Source organism: Perna viridis, chromosome 7 (genome assembly GCF_037379345.1).
Source record: "Perna viridis isolate PV_CMFRI_1.1 ecotype Kerala chromosome 7, ASM3737934v1, whole genome shotgun sequence".
Lineage (NCBI taxonomy): Eukaryota > Metazoa > Mollusca > Bivalvia > Mytilida > Mytilidae > Perna > Perna viridis.
The window spans coordinates 13,340,286-13,355,881 of record NC_142451.1 but is presented as its reverse complement, the minus strand read 5'-3'; the positions used below and the strand labels follow the sequence as shown (position 1 = coordinate 13,355,881).

The following is a 15,596-nucleotide window of genomic DNA, read 5'->3' as shown; positions in this document are numbered from 1 at the left end:
AACAAACACTGTTTTCTTTTTTTTATCATACCATAGCTGTCCTTTCTGAAAATAAATTTGTATTTTTCAGAAAACCATACATTCACCACTCTTGAACCAATTAAATAAAAAATAACAACTTTTACAAAGCACCATTTTCATGTAAAATTTACAACTTTTTTTTTTTCTAAAAATGCAACAACCAATTGATAAACAAATTTTGTAAGTTTTAGACATGCATGAACCATCTCTAGTCTGATTTTTATTAAGACTGGTATTTTAATAGTCTCTCTATATAAAGACTGATTATCAACATACTTAGTTAACATATCAATTATTTCCTTCCTTCTACTGGGTATCTGAGCAATAGACTCAATGATATTACAGGCTGTCTGTCTAGCTGTCCTAGAGGACAATGAGAACATTGTTTGTTGTAGCCAAGAAGTCTGAGTCAATTTCAGGTTTACTGCAGGAGTCTTGCTCATTTTTTGTCTCCATCTGCCAACATATTTCTCAGTGAGATAAAGAGCTCTTGTGACTTTTTTAGCTTCCTCTTGGTCAGGTTTAGTGTCAGATTTCTCCCCTTCAGTCTTCTCTGGTACAGCTAAAAACAGATCCAACTTAATTTATGTTCACTTAACATTTTTCTCAACCTGTTTTGAAGTTAACTTTTTCTTTCTAAAACATAATCATCATACAGTCAAATCTTGTTTAAGTCGAAGTCTGAGGGACCAGGCAAATATGTTCTAGTTATACGAGGTCTAGTATTACCTGGTGTTCATAGAAAACAAAGGAAGCATACCCTATCAGTACACTTGGTCCATAATCCAAATGCATTTTGTCAGGATTGTTCTAATCATGGTCTCCTTGATTATACTTATATTTAAACAATGACCTCCGTACAACATTTTTATTCAATGTTTTCTATTAATCAATATTAATGATCACCAGTATAACATAGTGCTAATACTGATTATGAAGATGACACTGTTTACAGTCAAATATAAGATTTTTATAAGTTCACACACCTCTTTTCGGTAATATTTTTCTCCAGTTTTGGAAGGAGTGTTTATGATCTCCAGTCAGCCACTGTTTACTGTTGACATGGAGATCAGCAGGAAGTTGCTTCAGAACCTCAGCTTCAGCTGACAGTCTATCCTGTGAAAAGGAAGTGCCGTAAGTGTAATTAAAAATAGTAATTGGTTGTACACATTGTATAATCAATCTGAATCCAGGGTCCAGTTGTTTTAAAAAATAACTTCCTCATCTAAGTTTCAACCAATTGGATCCCCTGAAATTGAAGACATGGGCTAATTCTCAATTTAAGAAACAATTCATGGGGGTATAATGTTGTACTAATTTATTCATGAGCTGGGTCTTTATATTCAATTATTTAATACTGTGCATTAAAAAAAATCCAATTCTAATATGACATGCTTCAAAGCCTTTAACATCACAGCCATGAAAAAAAGTGATACACATATGACCAACGTCATAGACTGTGCCTATTCAACAATATGAAGAAACTAGTCCCATCACTCAGGTTAAAACAATGCGACATAATAGCCAGCCCATGGTAAAACAATGATAAAATGGAGTTTCTGTAATTAATTTCTTAAATATAAAAGCCAATCCATGTGTAAATAAGTATATCACCACACCTAACATGCAGTACTTCTATTCTAATATGACAAAAAGACCATATCAGCATCTGAATCTCTCAGGGGCAGATATATATATTGAGTAACATATCATTTGACATTTGTAGAATTGGGATTTTTTAAAAATATATTTTTGATAAAAAAAAAACCTTTACATGCATAGTATGTGGTGACAGTGGCTAAATCCTGCATTAAATTCATCAATTGTCATTATACTGCATCAGAAAACTATCATGACCTCATCATTAAGTTCAGTGTCTAAAATCAACAAAAATAACATAATAAAGAAACAAACCTTTTTATTATCTGCTTTCATAAGATGTTGGAGTATCCTAAGACAAGGTAATGTAACACAGTCTGTTATTACAGGGTTCTTCATCTGCATTCCCATCAGGAATAACCTCATCACTGCAAACAATCAATAGTTTAATTTAGTATAAAAATAGTTAACTCATAATTTATGACAATACAGAAAAAATTAGTTTTAATTAATAAAGAAACTAACGAAATATTGTGACCCATTCCTTTTTTATACTTAAGCAAACAACAAAATAAACATCACTACGACTGCCTCCCTCGTTTGTTGTTACATCTATTGTTAGGGAAATATATTGCTTCAAATTTTTATCATCTTCCAAAGACACAAAATGCTTCAAGTATTAAAAAAGAAAATACAATTTCAAAATTATAACTTCATTTCATTTAAAAGACACAAACTGATATTTAAATATTCTTTTTCAATTTAGATATAATTTTAAATTTGTCATGAAGGACCATTTTCTAACTAGAGCAAACCCCTCAGAGTACATCTATGTTTAGTACCTACCACATCTAATTCTTTGCTCCCAACAACTATCCTCCTGTTGTAATGAGGAAGCCAGCAGCATGATTTCATGTCGTACTGATGAACCCTACAAATAAAAAGTTATACAATATTTTATTTCTCTCATATATGCTGTATATATTTAAAGTGTTGTATATCAATGACCTGATTTTACAAGGTCAACAAACACAGCGAAATTTGACAAAAAAAAATAAAAAGTATATACATGTATACAGTAATGGTCTCAATAAAATTTGCATTAAAAAAGCAGGAGAAAACCTGGTCCGATTTCATTACGTTTGATTCCATGATTAAAATTGGCTCTTTATGTTAAAAAGAAACAGATTACCCTTAAATCATATTGTCCTTAATAAGTTTACATTTAACTAAGTTGTCTTCACAATTAAAAACTCAATTATCCATACTGTAAACCAACATATTTTTCCTGTATAATTATTATAACTATCACATTTCATGATATCTATCCATTACTGCTGCTATTTGCAATAAACATTATGTAAAACATAAATGCTTCTACTGAGGGAACATTTTCATAGCATCTTGTTTTCACGATTTTTCCTTCTCATGAAATTAAATAGGTTGTTATTCTAAATTGGTTTATAGTTGATGTTCTTACCAGATCAGGATTAGACAGATAACCTTTCAGTGTTGAAGCTATCCTGGTCATCACTAGGTTGTTCATTTCCTCCGTCCCTCTCCTGTTATCCTTGGTGAGGAGACATAACAATGATCTGACCTCATTCCTCACTTGTAATGATCCATGACGCAGGTTGTAGTCTATCAGTTCTTTGATCATACCCTAGAAACACGGCATTATAGAAATTCAAATTTTATCAAAAGGCACACAAAAAAGTATGCAAAAATGTTACGAATATGCACACTATATGATAGTTCAATAATCGGACGTCATTTAAAAAATAATTATCAAGCCAACAATGACAAAAAGAACTTCTTCCATAGATACAAGTACTGGTACATGATATACATCTGTAAATATTCTCAGGAGTCTATATTTACCCCAATGATAATTAACCCTTTATATTATTCTTAATTTTCAGTCAATTTCCTTTTGTTACTTAATAGTAGTCCATAAATCGAGAGTAATGAAACTGACCTGTCCACAAAGGATCTGTCTCAAGTTGGTATTGGTAACTAGAGCTCTAAGTAAGGTTATGCAATGTTCAACAGCTGAACTAGCACATCCATAACAATTGCTGGCTTTCACACTGGAAAGAGAAAGTTTGTATTCAATTAAAAAACTATGATTAATGTGAGAAATGGTCACAAATTGATAATGTTGGGAAGGAATAAAGGATGAATTGTAACAAATACATGTAAATGACAGGAATAAAAAATTAGAAAATTCCATCAGGTTTTCATGTATAGAGGAGTTAAAATTAATCATCTAGCCCAACCTATCAGCATTTACTCCACAGAACATTACTTTTTACATCATTTCATATTTTACAAGGTGTTATATTCCATCATTTGTCATTAATAAAAAGTTCAAGTAGATTATCAATTCATAAACATATGTAATGAATTGGTTTCATATGAAAGAATCTTAAGACGTTAAGTAGAGTTCCACTACAGAATGGTATAGCTATTGATGTGACTAATAGATATCACTCTTGACTTAACACATTCATTGAAAACATTCTATAACAATACAACCAGGATGATATTCAGGAAACTTAAAACAATTTATTTCAACACTAACTAAATAATAAAACTAGAATAACTGTGAGTATTGCTCACTAACTTGATACCCCCACTCCCCCATGATAACAACTTTCAACGTCCATATTAATTTTGATTAAAATCTAAAATAGGAGGTGCACAGTCGGAACATGTAACAAAGATCCTGTAAAAATTTCATTCAATTCCATCTAGTGGTGAAGGAGAATTAACGGATAAGAGGATGGGTCCCCCCTTATCCCCATATTCAGACACAACAATGTTCATTTTTTCCTTTGTGAAACCCCAAAACTGATTCTCATCAAAAAGTAGATTAGATGGTGCACAATGGGAACAAGTAATCAAGATTCTGTGAAAGTTATATTAAATTCCATTTAGTGGTGTAGGAGGAGTAACAGATAAGAGATGTCACCCTTGTAAAACAGAAGAAAGGAGAGATGGAAGGACAGACACCCCCATTACAATATATTCACCCACTTTGCAAGTAGAGGGTATAATAATGAGAAGATCTAACCTGTCTTTGGTCATCTTGGGTTTACAAGATGGCGCTGGTTTGGCCTTCATTAAAGGATCATCTCTGGGACTGGATACTGGTGAGACTTGTGAAGCAGCTGACACAGCCTCTCTCTGTTGACAGTCATACTCTACCAACTCTTTACGGCATGCTAGAACTTTCTATTATCAGTAAAACAAAGTTCAGAGTGTTAGGTAACTTACAAGTACTGTTGTTTCACTTATGACAATTGTTCATACAGTACAAGTATTTAAAAATGTTATCCTCCTCTATGATGAAAAAATACTGTAAACGTATTAATTTTCGTGAGTATCAATTTTCGCGGTTTCAAAAGCATAATATAGTTTAAATACCAATTTCAAGGGTATTATTTTTTGCATTTTTTCTGTCAACCACAAAAAATAGCAAAAATTAGAACACTGCAAAAATTAGTACGTTTATAGCAGTAAGCTACCTCAACAGCAAGTAATATAGTTAATTTCTGGGAATATAGTTGGTTTTCTCATGATTCAATGACGATCAACTAATGTACTTCCTTACGTAGTAAATGGGACAATGGACAAAAGAGATTTAAACATTCTATCAAACTTGATTAAAATACCTATGAAAGGATAAGATAGTTCAAATCCTTATGTTAATAGTCCAACTAACTACCTATATGTAAGATCATTTCTTATGGTAATGGTCAGTAAATCCAGGGAAGACCAACTCCATTCCCTAAAGTTAACCATGTTACTCACTGTAACACAATGTATCAATCAACTGGTTTCTCAAAATGATACTTTGATCTCTGAAATGTATATTCAACATACATGCAAATGACAATTCGTGACACGTCAACATCCCAAACAACTGATTTTGCTGAAGAGTGTCAGTCTCATTTAAATCATCCCACATCTCTGTTTTTCTATAGGGCTGATGTATAATAAAGGTGCTCAAATATGACCTTTTTTTTAAACAAAATGGTTCTCACTAGCAAATATATTGCAACTGATCTGAACTGATAGTACCTGTATGATCTTGCTGAGTTCATCAAATGATGATTTACATTCACTGCAGTATTTCATGGCAAGGGACTGTATAGCTTTGTTGACATTACTAGATGGAACATTAGAAGAACTGCCCCCTCCTGACTGAGGTGGTAAATCATCCTTAAATACAAAACACTTCAATAAAAACAGATGGCATAAATGTAAAAATACATAAATTCTATCAATTTGTAAACAGTTTCTTTCATTTAAATATTCAGATGTAATAAAATGTTGTAAGTTAACACTGAAGCAATTATTTTATGCTGTTCTGTATCAACTGATAAAATAGGCCAAAAATTTCTAAAATGTCTAACTTTTCTCACACAAATCAAAATGAAGAAAATACAAGACTTTTACAAAATACAGTGCAGGCTTAATAGATAAAAGTTTATTTCATAATTCCAATACCCACCAATCTCTCTGATCCATGTTCAGTTACTTGTATCAGAAGTTTCTCTAACACAGGTCTGTGTTGTTGGAGTTGTTTGTAGATCCTGTCTGCTTTCTCCAGTAAAGTGTTGATGGTCGTTATAGCCTACGGAGATTTAATACAAACAATATGTATATAAGTAAGTTAATGCTTAGTTTTTTAGTATACATAGGCAGTGTTTATGATCAGTTATAACCTATATATGGGTGTGATTCTTGTGGCTAAAAAGTGATAATCATTAACCAATCATTAATCAGAGAAAGTTTAAAACTCTTCACACTTTACAACAATCTTAACAACTATGACAAGTAAGATCAGGGTTCATATATTTTTTTCCCCAAAATCTGGGGGAACAAACACCTTATCAATCTCCAGTGTAAAGATACATACATACATATATATATAAACTATTTTCTAGCTTGATGTGTAAGAATTAACTCTATCTGAAGGAACTTGGAAGATTTTCATTCAGGTTTTGGATGAATTCCAGAACAGCAGAGATTAAATCAGCATAAAACTAAGTATGTCTGATGTACTGTCATACTTAAACACTGTAAAGGGTGCTATATGAATAGAACCAAGTCCAAAAACTTTCAATTTTTTTATTGGAACTTTGATCATATGAATTTTTTAAAATTTTTACTGGACCAAATAAGGTTTTACTGGTCTGTACTTTATGGAAGAAAACAACTGCACAAATCTTATTCAGAATAAAGTTCATGTACTTTTAAATGGAAATGAAAGACAGTTCAACAAGTTTACAAAGACTGTAGAGCTTAACACATCCTTAATGAACATAAATACTACCTTCTTTCTGTCTTCTTCATTTTCTATAGGATCCACAGCACAGCATTGTCTGGCGGTCAGAGTGTAATCAAACTTGGCATATTTACAGAAACCACAGGCATTACATAGGAAAGGATCCTTCTCATCATAGTTAATGGCTCTGTAAATGGACAAAGTACAGGATTTATAATTATATTAATGACTACTATAGACATCATTTAAGGAGGAACAACAGGGGAGGGGAAAACTGGTAAATGTGGAAATAAATAAACAGATACGTTTGTAATGGACAAACAGGTTTTTAACCAAATGGATATCCACTAAAGATGGAAGAAAATCATCCCTGATACTAACATTAAATACTTGTCTATAATTTCATAGGAACCTAAACACAAGTTTTCCAATATTACAATATTCATATAAGGTTGGATAGTTTATTTTGTCTGAAATGTATATATTCATACTGGACTTTTATGTCATGTTATTTTTAACAATAAAAATTTCATATTTTCATTTTAGTATTTCTTAACATAATAATAATAATATACATGATTGCTCTAGGAATTAATTACTGGTGTTTAAAAAGATAAGCACAAACAAAACTATCCACACAAATATAACCTTGTATTTGATGTTAAGTAGCACTCCAGCTAAGGATCATGCAAAATGTGATTCATGGGTAAAACCTACATATTTTTATTTTTGATATTTTGTTTGAATTGCCATAGTAAACAGAAATTAACATTCAGTTTTTCATATAACCCGTGCTCTTAGGAGATTAAAATTGTACAGAATGCACTGTAGATTTCAAAATTAAGGGAGATAACTCTGTAAATGACGCTCAAATACAATAGAATCTACTGGATTTTCAATGTTGATTATCTCCTAAGAGCAGGCAGATTTGAATGAATAATTACACATTTCAAAGTATAAACCCATAAAACAGCTTAATTACAAAAATAAAAATATGTAGCCTTTTTTAGGGTGTATCACATTTTTCAGATTTTGCATGATTCTTACAAAGACAGCTACTTAAATATTTGTAATTATTAGAAACAATAATAAAAAAAAAAAATTTTTGAAAAGAAATTCTCGCTTTTGCTTCATTTCATAAAGTGAGATGCAACAACTGAATTAATAAGCATCTACAATAGTTATATCTACCTGCACTTGTGACACTGGAATACATTTTCTCCACAGTTTCCACATACACCAGGAGTTGCAGGGACTGAGGCACTACACCGTGGGCATTGTAAGGTCTCAGCTGTTGCTTGTAGGTTGTCATAGAAATCAGCATACTCTATCATCAAATTGCAGGCCACAATTGGAATAGGGAATTCAACCTGAAACAGACAAGTTTAGTAAATCATTCTTTCAGAAAGACATCAACTTGGAATTTTTAATATTATTTATACAATATTATTAATTACGCAGTTATGAAATTATGATTATGATCATTATGAAACACTTAAATTGGTATTAATTAAAAATGTACACGCAGGTGCATAAAGGTTACTTCCAGTTAATGGTTCATTCAGTGTAAATAAATGATAAAATTTACCTTAACATCTGTCTGTCCTGAGGTAAGGACAACTGTCTTAGCCTTATGCCACAATCCTGGTCTAAAAAAAAAATAAATAGAAGTTAACTATACTGATTTCATAGAAAATGTTAGTTGTCACCTAGGAGTAATTTTTCTCATTACCATATTTTTAATACAGTAAAACCTGTCCAAAACCCAATATTTCTGAAGGTTTCTTATGTTAAAACCTGTCTAAAACCCAATATTACTGAAGGTTTCTTATGTTAAGACCTGTCAAAAACCCAATATTACTGAAGGTTTCTTATGTTAAGACCTGTCAAAAACCCAATATTACTGAAGGTTTCTTATGTTCAGACCTGTCAAAAACCCAATATTACTGAAGGTTTCTTATGTTAAGACCTGTCTAAAACCCAATATTACTGAAGGTTTGTTATGTTAAAACCTGACTAAAACCCAATATTACTGAAGGTTTGTAATGTTAAAACTTGTGTTTGTGTTTAATACAAATTAAAAATTCTTAGAACTTCAGAAGATGTCCAATAGTTTCAAGTTTATCAAGGGGGTTAGTGTATACTACATATCTCACGAAGAGTTTGGTTTAGAGAGGTTTACTGTATAGCTACAGCTCTCACCAATATGCTTAACAAATGTGGTTTGTATCAAGGCCTCTTAAGTTTAATAAAAAATCAAAGAAAAACATATTTGTAATATGTCAAAAAATTTTACTGACCACAAAGATTTATGTAACATTTGTGCCAAAACATTGGGTTAAAAAGGGAAGCATTAAAGAAATATTAACATACAAGTACAAATAATGACATACTTGTTCTTCAGTTCCACCACAGCTTGTACTGTCCTGTTGTTGTAGTAGAAATTGATTACTCTTACCTAAAAGGGGATAAACATTGATGTCATGCTTTAGTACGTATACCCCAACACTTACAGGAAGTTGATATCAGACAGAAAGACAACCAAAATTTACTTAAAAGGTAAGCCCCATCTTTATAAAGCCACACACCAAATTTGAAATACATCCATTCAATAAGATTGAAGATTATTGTGACGAAATCTGGACAGACGAACAAGGTGATTTCATAAGAACATTCACTAGTTAAGTGGGGCATCAAATCCTGGTCTACTTCCATGTAAATCCATATACTGTTCTACTTACATTTTGTTGCAATTTTGTTACATTAAAGAAGTTCAGAGAACAACAAGTGAAGCACTGATCAAAATCTTTGACATGAAATCACAAATTTATTGGGCTAAATCAACCATTCAAACTTCTGAAGGTGTAATGAGAACTAAAATTAAATAACACTGTCTCCTTAACAACATCTGTGCTTTCTTTTTGGCTTGACAACAATTTTTTTCAAGAATCATAAAGTAAACTAAAATGACAGTACTTCATACACATTCTATACAAATAAAATTTAAAAATGAAAATTTCTTTTTAATTTTAAATTTTCTCACCATTTTTGTCCTCTTCAGGTCACTGATTCTGAGTGATATTTTAGAGATGTTGTGGCTTCCAACCAGCTTTATTATCTGTGTAGTTGTAGTGAATTTTGAGTCCACTTTGATTGCAGACAGTTTCAGACTCTGTAACAAAGATCAATGCATTTTTATAATATATAAATAATATTTTAAACTAATTCAAGTGTATATGACAGCATGTAAATTACATTTTGATTTGTGCACAGCAGTGATATGTTCTAGGGAGATGTAAAATAACTAAAAAAAATATTTTGAAAATCTAATTAAAAAGAAAAATCAAAATTTCTGTATTTCTGATTTCATACTAAATGAAGATCTGGGCCTAACTTCATAAAGAATCTCAAGCTGAGATGTTCCTAAAATCCTTCCTTTACTAAAAGTTCAACCAATCAAATCACTTGAAATTAAAGATTCAAGGACAGACTCAAGGACTTAAGGAAAATTTCGATTTTAATTTTTTTAAGGGAAACCCAGGCCTGTTATGGTAATTTGACCCCTAGGTATGAAAATACAATACTTACTGTATAAGGAACTTCTGGATTGTTACAAACCAGACAAGGGTCACTCTCAAGGTAATATCCATCAAAGTCTACTAAACCTTGTAGCATGCTGTAAAATAATCATCAACCATTGAAAAATGAAAATTATACCTGTGTGTGTGACAACAAGTATTAAAAAATGGAAGAATATCGTACAAAATTACACATGTATTAATCTTTACCTAACTGAGAAATATTTTTTCAAAAAAAAATACCTTAAGCTTGGAAAAGATTGTTGAAAACAGAAACCAGATTGGGAAGTCAATGTTTGATCTCTTAAACCTGATAGTTATGAACTAACAATATACAACATGTGTACAATGTGTATGTTTCCATCATTTCATACCTTTGCTTAAATAGCTACTACAAATTTACATTATTTTTTAAATCAAAACCCAAATTTGTAATATTACATAAAATCAAAATCATGTTTCTAATCTTTAGTGGTTATCTTCACATTCAGAAAGTGTTCAATATCCATAGAACAACTTACTTATAAATCTGAGCATTAGGATGATGACTAAGTATATTATTCTCATCTCTCAGAACAGCTATAGCCTTCTCAAGGTATTCTTTTGTCTTCTTTTCAGATGTCTGTGGTGTCTTCAGTACAAAGTAACCTAGTAAGTCTACAAACTGAGCTGCTTTCCTGCCATACAAGGCTAACTCTTTCCATAAGCTCCACATCATCTCCATCATATTCTCTTGTTCAGTCAGAGAACAGTTCCTTAAATATTGAAAATATGAATATTCTAAAGCAACACATGAACATACATATCTAACTGTTAGATTACTATGTACACATACCTCTGTAAAATATATTATATATGACTTAAGTTAATATTTTAACATCTGAAAGGCCTGTAGTTTTTGGTATATACACTTATAGCAATAAACCCAAAGTAAAACAGATGTGCATTTGAAATGGTTAATATCCATTGAATGACACAAAAGCTGATGTTTTTAGAGTTGCTATAATTGAAGTAGAAACTTACTTGTAGATATGGAAGACCAGACTGTGGGCCTGCCATCTGATGCTGGTAGAATTAGATTCCAACAAAAATGTTCTTATAAAGTTTATCATTAACTCAGGTTCTACCACCTTGTTAAGAAGCTGGATTAAGTTAACACATAAAGTTTCATCCACCTTCTGTCCATCATCTGAATCTAGAAATGATATTGATTACCTTATCAAATCCTTACAGTTGGATATAAATTTTCTATCCATTTTTACATTGATGTTAGTGTGATAAACTTTAACCAAGTACAATTACAATAGCACATCATCTATAACCAATTCAGTAAATTTGATATATTCTTATTTCAAGAAATATGTAAAAAACATGTACATGTAACAACTTTCTATTTCAGAGTGTTGAATACAGTCAAAATCAAACTGTTCGTGAATCATACATTTCCTATTTCAGTGCTTACTTGTTAAACAAGAAATTAAGACCAGATTTTTTGTTAAAGTTCATGTAATTGCTTTTCAATAAATATGTTATAACACAGTACACTTGCAAACAAGAATAGTTTGTCAAGCCATACTTTATATATTTAACATTTTTCATTACCTTCATTTTTGTCCTTATCTTTCTTGTGTTTAGCCGGTGAGCTGGTGGACCCTGGACCATCTAGGCTGGCAGTGGCAGACTTGTTAGGCCCACACAGGGCACACTGTAACAGCTGGAGTAGAGTAGGGGCAACTCCTTCATCAAGCATTATACTGGCTCTTATCAGGAATGACAACACATCTGTAAAGTAGTATAATCATGCATATATATATAGAACTTGGTCTTAGACAACAGTAAATTAAGGAATCATTATGCTAAATTTCTAAAATTACGACTGAGTAGTATATCAACTCTAAAATAAAGGTGTTCTTTTAAATATTACTAAAGCAGGGTTTGCAAAAACAAATCAACACTTTTTACTTAAAAATTGAAAATATACTACAATTGCATATTGACTTCCACAACATTTGTACTATGGAGCCATATGGCCAGACCCTGAAATAATGTGCCAAATTACTTACTTTGGTTGTCTTTACAATAAAGTTGCCAATTTACAGGTCTCGATGTAGCAACTTCTGAGCAAGCCTTTAAGTGTTCAATCTGAAAATGGTACAATGGTCCATATTAATGACAGAAACTGGTTAATATGTCTTCATACATACTTCAAATGTATCAAATAGTAAATTTCAGGGAAAAGAGTTAAGTACCATTCTGTGTAAGAATCAGGCAATGGGTGGCACATCATATTTCTCAATTTAGTCTTTTTTTGCCTCAAATATATTCAATACATCTAACAAACAACTGAAAAGGTATTTAAATTTATCCTGAAGCATATGTGACGTAGATATTTTTTGACTGTTTATATAAGGAAAAAGTGCAGGAAAATTTTCCCACCATTGTTCCATAGTGCATTTCAACTAAATTTGAAGAAAATTCATCATGTGATTGTCATTCAATCATGGCAAGACCAACTCTGTTCCATGAAGTTGAAACTTACATAATGATAACAATTTGTGTTTTCATTCAACTTTTTTAACAGTCATACTTAAGCAAATTCTTTTATTTAACACTACATTTAATACTTACTATACTGAGCAGTGTATCATATGTTAGGATGACACCTGGGGAGATAACCTGTTCCAGGGTAAGTCCACCTTCTTTACACAATTTCATCACACTATTCAGATGCATCTCTACAGCATGTAAGTCTCTTAGTTCTCTGTATTTCTCTTTCGTTCCACAGATGAACATCAATAATTTTCTGACTTGTCTTTTTACAAATGGTGTCTGTTGGGTCATCATGTACTAAAAAATACAAGTAAAATTATAACAAGAGGGAACATAGTTAATTCATGACCTCCTATGGAATTCAAAACATCTGTTTGTGTGAGGGAGGAGGCTGCTGGAGGTAACCAGGCAAGCTATTTAGTGGAAAATTTTACACATAATTCTCAAATATAAAAACAGTGTAGGCAATGTTATGAAAAATGATATACCAGACAATGCATATAGCAATAAGGCACCAGAAACAAGGAACATCACTTATCTTTTAAGACCAAGAGTTTTGGCAGAATTTACATGTCTACCTGTCTTCTACATTGAAAAAGACAGTTTAAAATCAGAATAATAACTTATTTCCACTATCTAATTCTTTAGAAACAATTTTCTTTAAAAAAAAACAATGGTACTACTTTCTTCCATATATATGTAGTATCTTCAATCTTACCTCAGACAGTATATTATTCCAGGTGTTGTCAAAGTTGGTTTGAGTAACACTATTGTTACTCTCTGATATCTTCTTCAACTGCAAATAGATAAATATACATAAACATTAATCATAAAAAAATGACAATTAGAAAGTAATCAAGTGCTTATTAGGTTCCTTTACAAAACCTCTACAAAGCAGAAGCTTGACAGAAATTGTTGATATCATTGCAATCATTAAAAACTAAGGTTGAATAAAATAAATCTGATGCATTATCATGGAGATGGAAGAGCATTTAATTTGACATTTATTGTGTCAATCTCTATCACCTGGTAAGGTAGTCTAAGAACCATCTCAGTGAGAAGCTGTGGGTAATCCTCAAACACATCACTGGCATGTCCTTTGACATACTGTCGGAGAAAAAATGGGGACATGTCTGGTGGAGGGTATGATGGGTGTGGCTTCAATAAACATCCTGTCACTGGACTTCCATCATTCTGAAATTAACAAAAAAATTAATCATTGATCTTTCATGTAATGTTGTTTATTTTTTTTTCATTCATTGTATCTAGGTAGACTTGAGCTTGATATATAACAATATCTTTAATTCATGGAAACTCCAGGAAAAAAATAAAATCACAACTCTGAACATAAATTTTCTTTGTAACACTGAGCTCATTCCAACCAGACATCATCTATTAATTTTATCTTATTTCATAGTGTTTAATTCTACCTACCTCTTGTGTAGAATACTGTTTCCAGTAAGGTAAGAGATTCCTAAGTATTGTTAAACAGTACTGAATAGCTCCACTGGACACTAGAGCAGAAGCTGTCATATTACTGATGAAGGATGATGTCTCCCCTGAAGACTTTGTTCCAGCTTTGGTGCGAGATAGGAGCACACTTAATAGTCTTAGAAGCACAAGTTTGAATTCAAAGCTCTTGGTTCTATTTGAGACATTTTCTAAATCCTAGAGAAGAAAAAAATAATTGCAAGTTTTTTCACTTTATACTTCATTCAGTCAGACTTAAACATGTTAATGATGCAATAAGTGCTTCATTTCTACCAATTACATGCATGTTTATGTTTGATAATGTCAAATGAATATAATACAGGGTATCCATTTTTCAGTTTTTAAAAGCGTGACAACATTCTTTGTATGAGAAACAGTTTTCATGTATATTTCATCTGTATTCTTTTTTCTCCACCACAAACAAAGCAATAACTAATACTTGTATTTACATATGTTTTCATACATTTTAAAACATATAGAAAATGCAAGTATATTAGTATATTTAAGACCTGCATTTAAATATGTTATTTTGGCAAGTTTAACCACATTAAAATATACTTTTTTCTTACATCATATGTAATACATAAATGTATGCCTTAATTCCATTAGAAAACCATGTATTATATTTATACACATTTTCACATGTTGTATACTCAGTCCTTAACCCAGACCTGATGTCAGAAGGTCAACAAAGCTGAAATCAGCAAAATCGACAGTATACACAGTGAAAAAGAATCAGGACAGTAAAATCCAGATTGAAAAAGCAGAAGAAAATCAGGACTGTTTCCATTAATTTCTAATGATGAGCTTTGCTCCTACCTTTCCACTGAGATCTAATTCCTTGATCAAAGCAGTCAGCAGACTGTCTAATGCAGCTTTATCCTTTTCCTCCTCACTATCAAGGTCAGAGGTCAACATCAGTAACACCTGCATGTAAGGTATGGCTCTGACTCCTCCCACTTCTCTGAACTCAGGAAGGTACTGAAGCAGTCTCTCCAACAAAATCAGACGTAGACTGTGTAATCTATAAGAATTATTTAATAAACATATTTCAAACATTC

General features: G+C 31.7%; 1 protein-coding gene across 1 annotated transcript in view; it reads right to left on the bottom strand.

Moving 5' to 3' along the window:
• Nucleotides 1–15,596, bottom strand: part of LOC148611393 (E3 ubiquitin-protein ligase UBR4-like) — an 84,138-nt gene that overhangs the window by 25,041 nt on the left and 43,501 nt on the right. Inside the window, exons 66-89 of the mRNA XM_088591894.1 lie at nt 15,355–15,559; nt 14,479–14,712; nt 14,071–14,238; nt 13,763–13,840; nt 13,123–13,341; nt 12,558–12,636; nt 12,097–12,276; nt 11,518–11,689; nt 11,016–11,249; nt 10,505–10,592; nt 9,960–10,088; nt 9,310–9,374; nt 8,505–8,565; nt 8,108–8,286; nt 6,965–7,103; nt 6,140–6,262; nt 5,707–5,847; nt 4,697–4,857; nt 3,599–3,710; nt 3,101–3,283; nt 2,467–2,551; nt 1,936–2,048; nt 1,008–1,137; nt 298–583 (exon numbers count right to left, since the gene is read on the bottom strand). Coding sequence (XP_088448020.1) covers nt 298–583; nt 1,008–1,137; nt 1,936–2,048; nt 2,467–2,551; nt 3,101–3,283; nt 3,599–3,710; nt 4,697–4,857; nt 5,707–5,847; nt 6,140–6,262; nt 6,965–7,103; nt 8,108–8,286; nt 8,505–8,565; nt 9,310–9,374; nt 9,960–10,088; nt 10,505–10,592; nt 11,016–11,249; nt 11,518–11,689; nt 12,097–12,276; nt 12,558–12,636; nt 13,123–13,341; nt 13,763–13,840; nt 14,071–14,238; nt 14,479–14,712; nt 15,355–15,559 — 3,564 coding nt within the window. The remainder of the gene's footprint in view (nt 1–297; nt 584–1,007; nt 1,138–1,935; nt 2,049–2,466; nt 2,552–3,100; nt 3,284–3,598; nt 3,711–4,696; nt 4,858–5,706; nt 5,848–6,139; nt 6,263–6,964; nt 7,104–8,107; nt 8,287–8,504; nt 8,566–9,309; nt 9,375–9,959; nt 10,089–10,504; nt 10,593–11,015; nt 11,250–11,517; nt 11,690–12,096; nt 12,277–12,557; nt 12,637–13,122; nt 13,342–13,762; nt 13,841–14,070; nt 14,239–14,478; nt 14,713–15,354; nt 15,560–15,596) is intronic.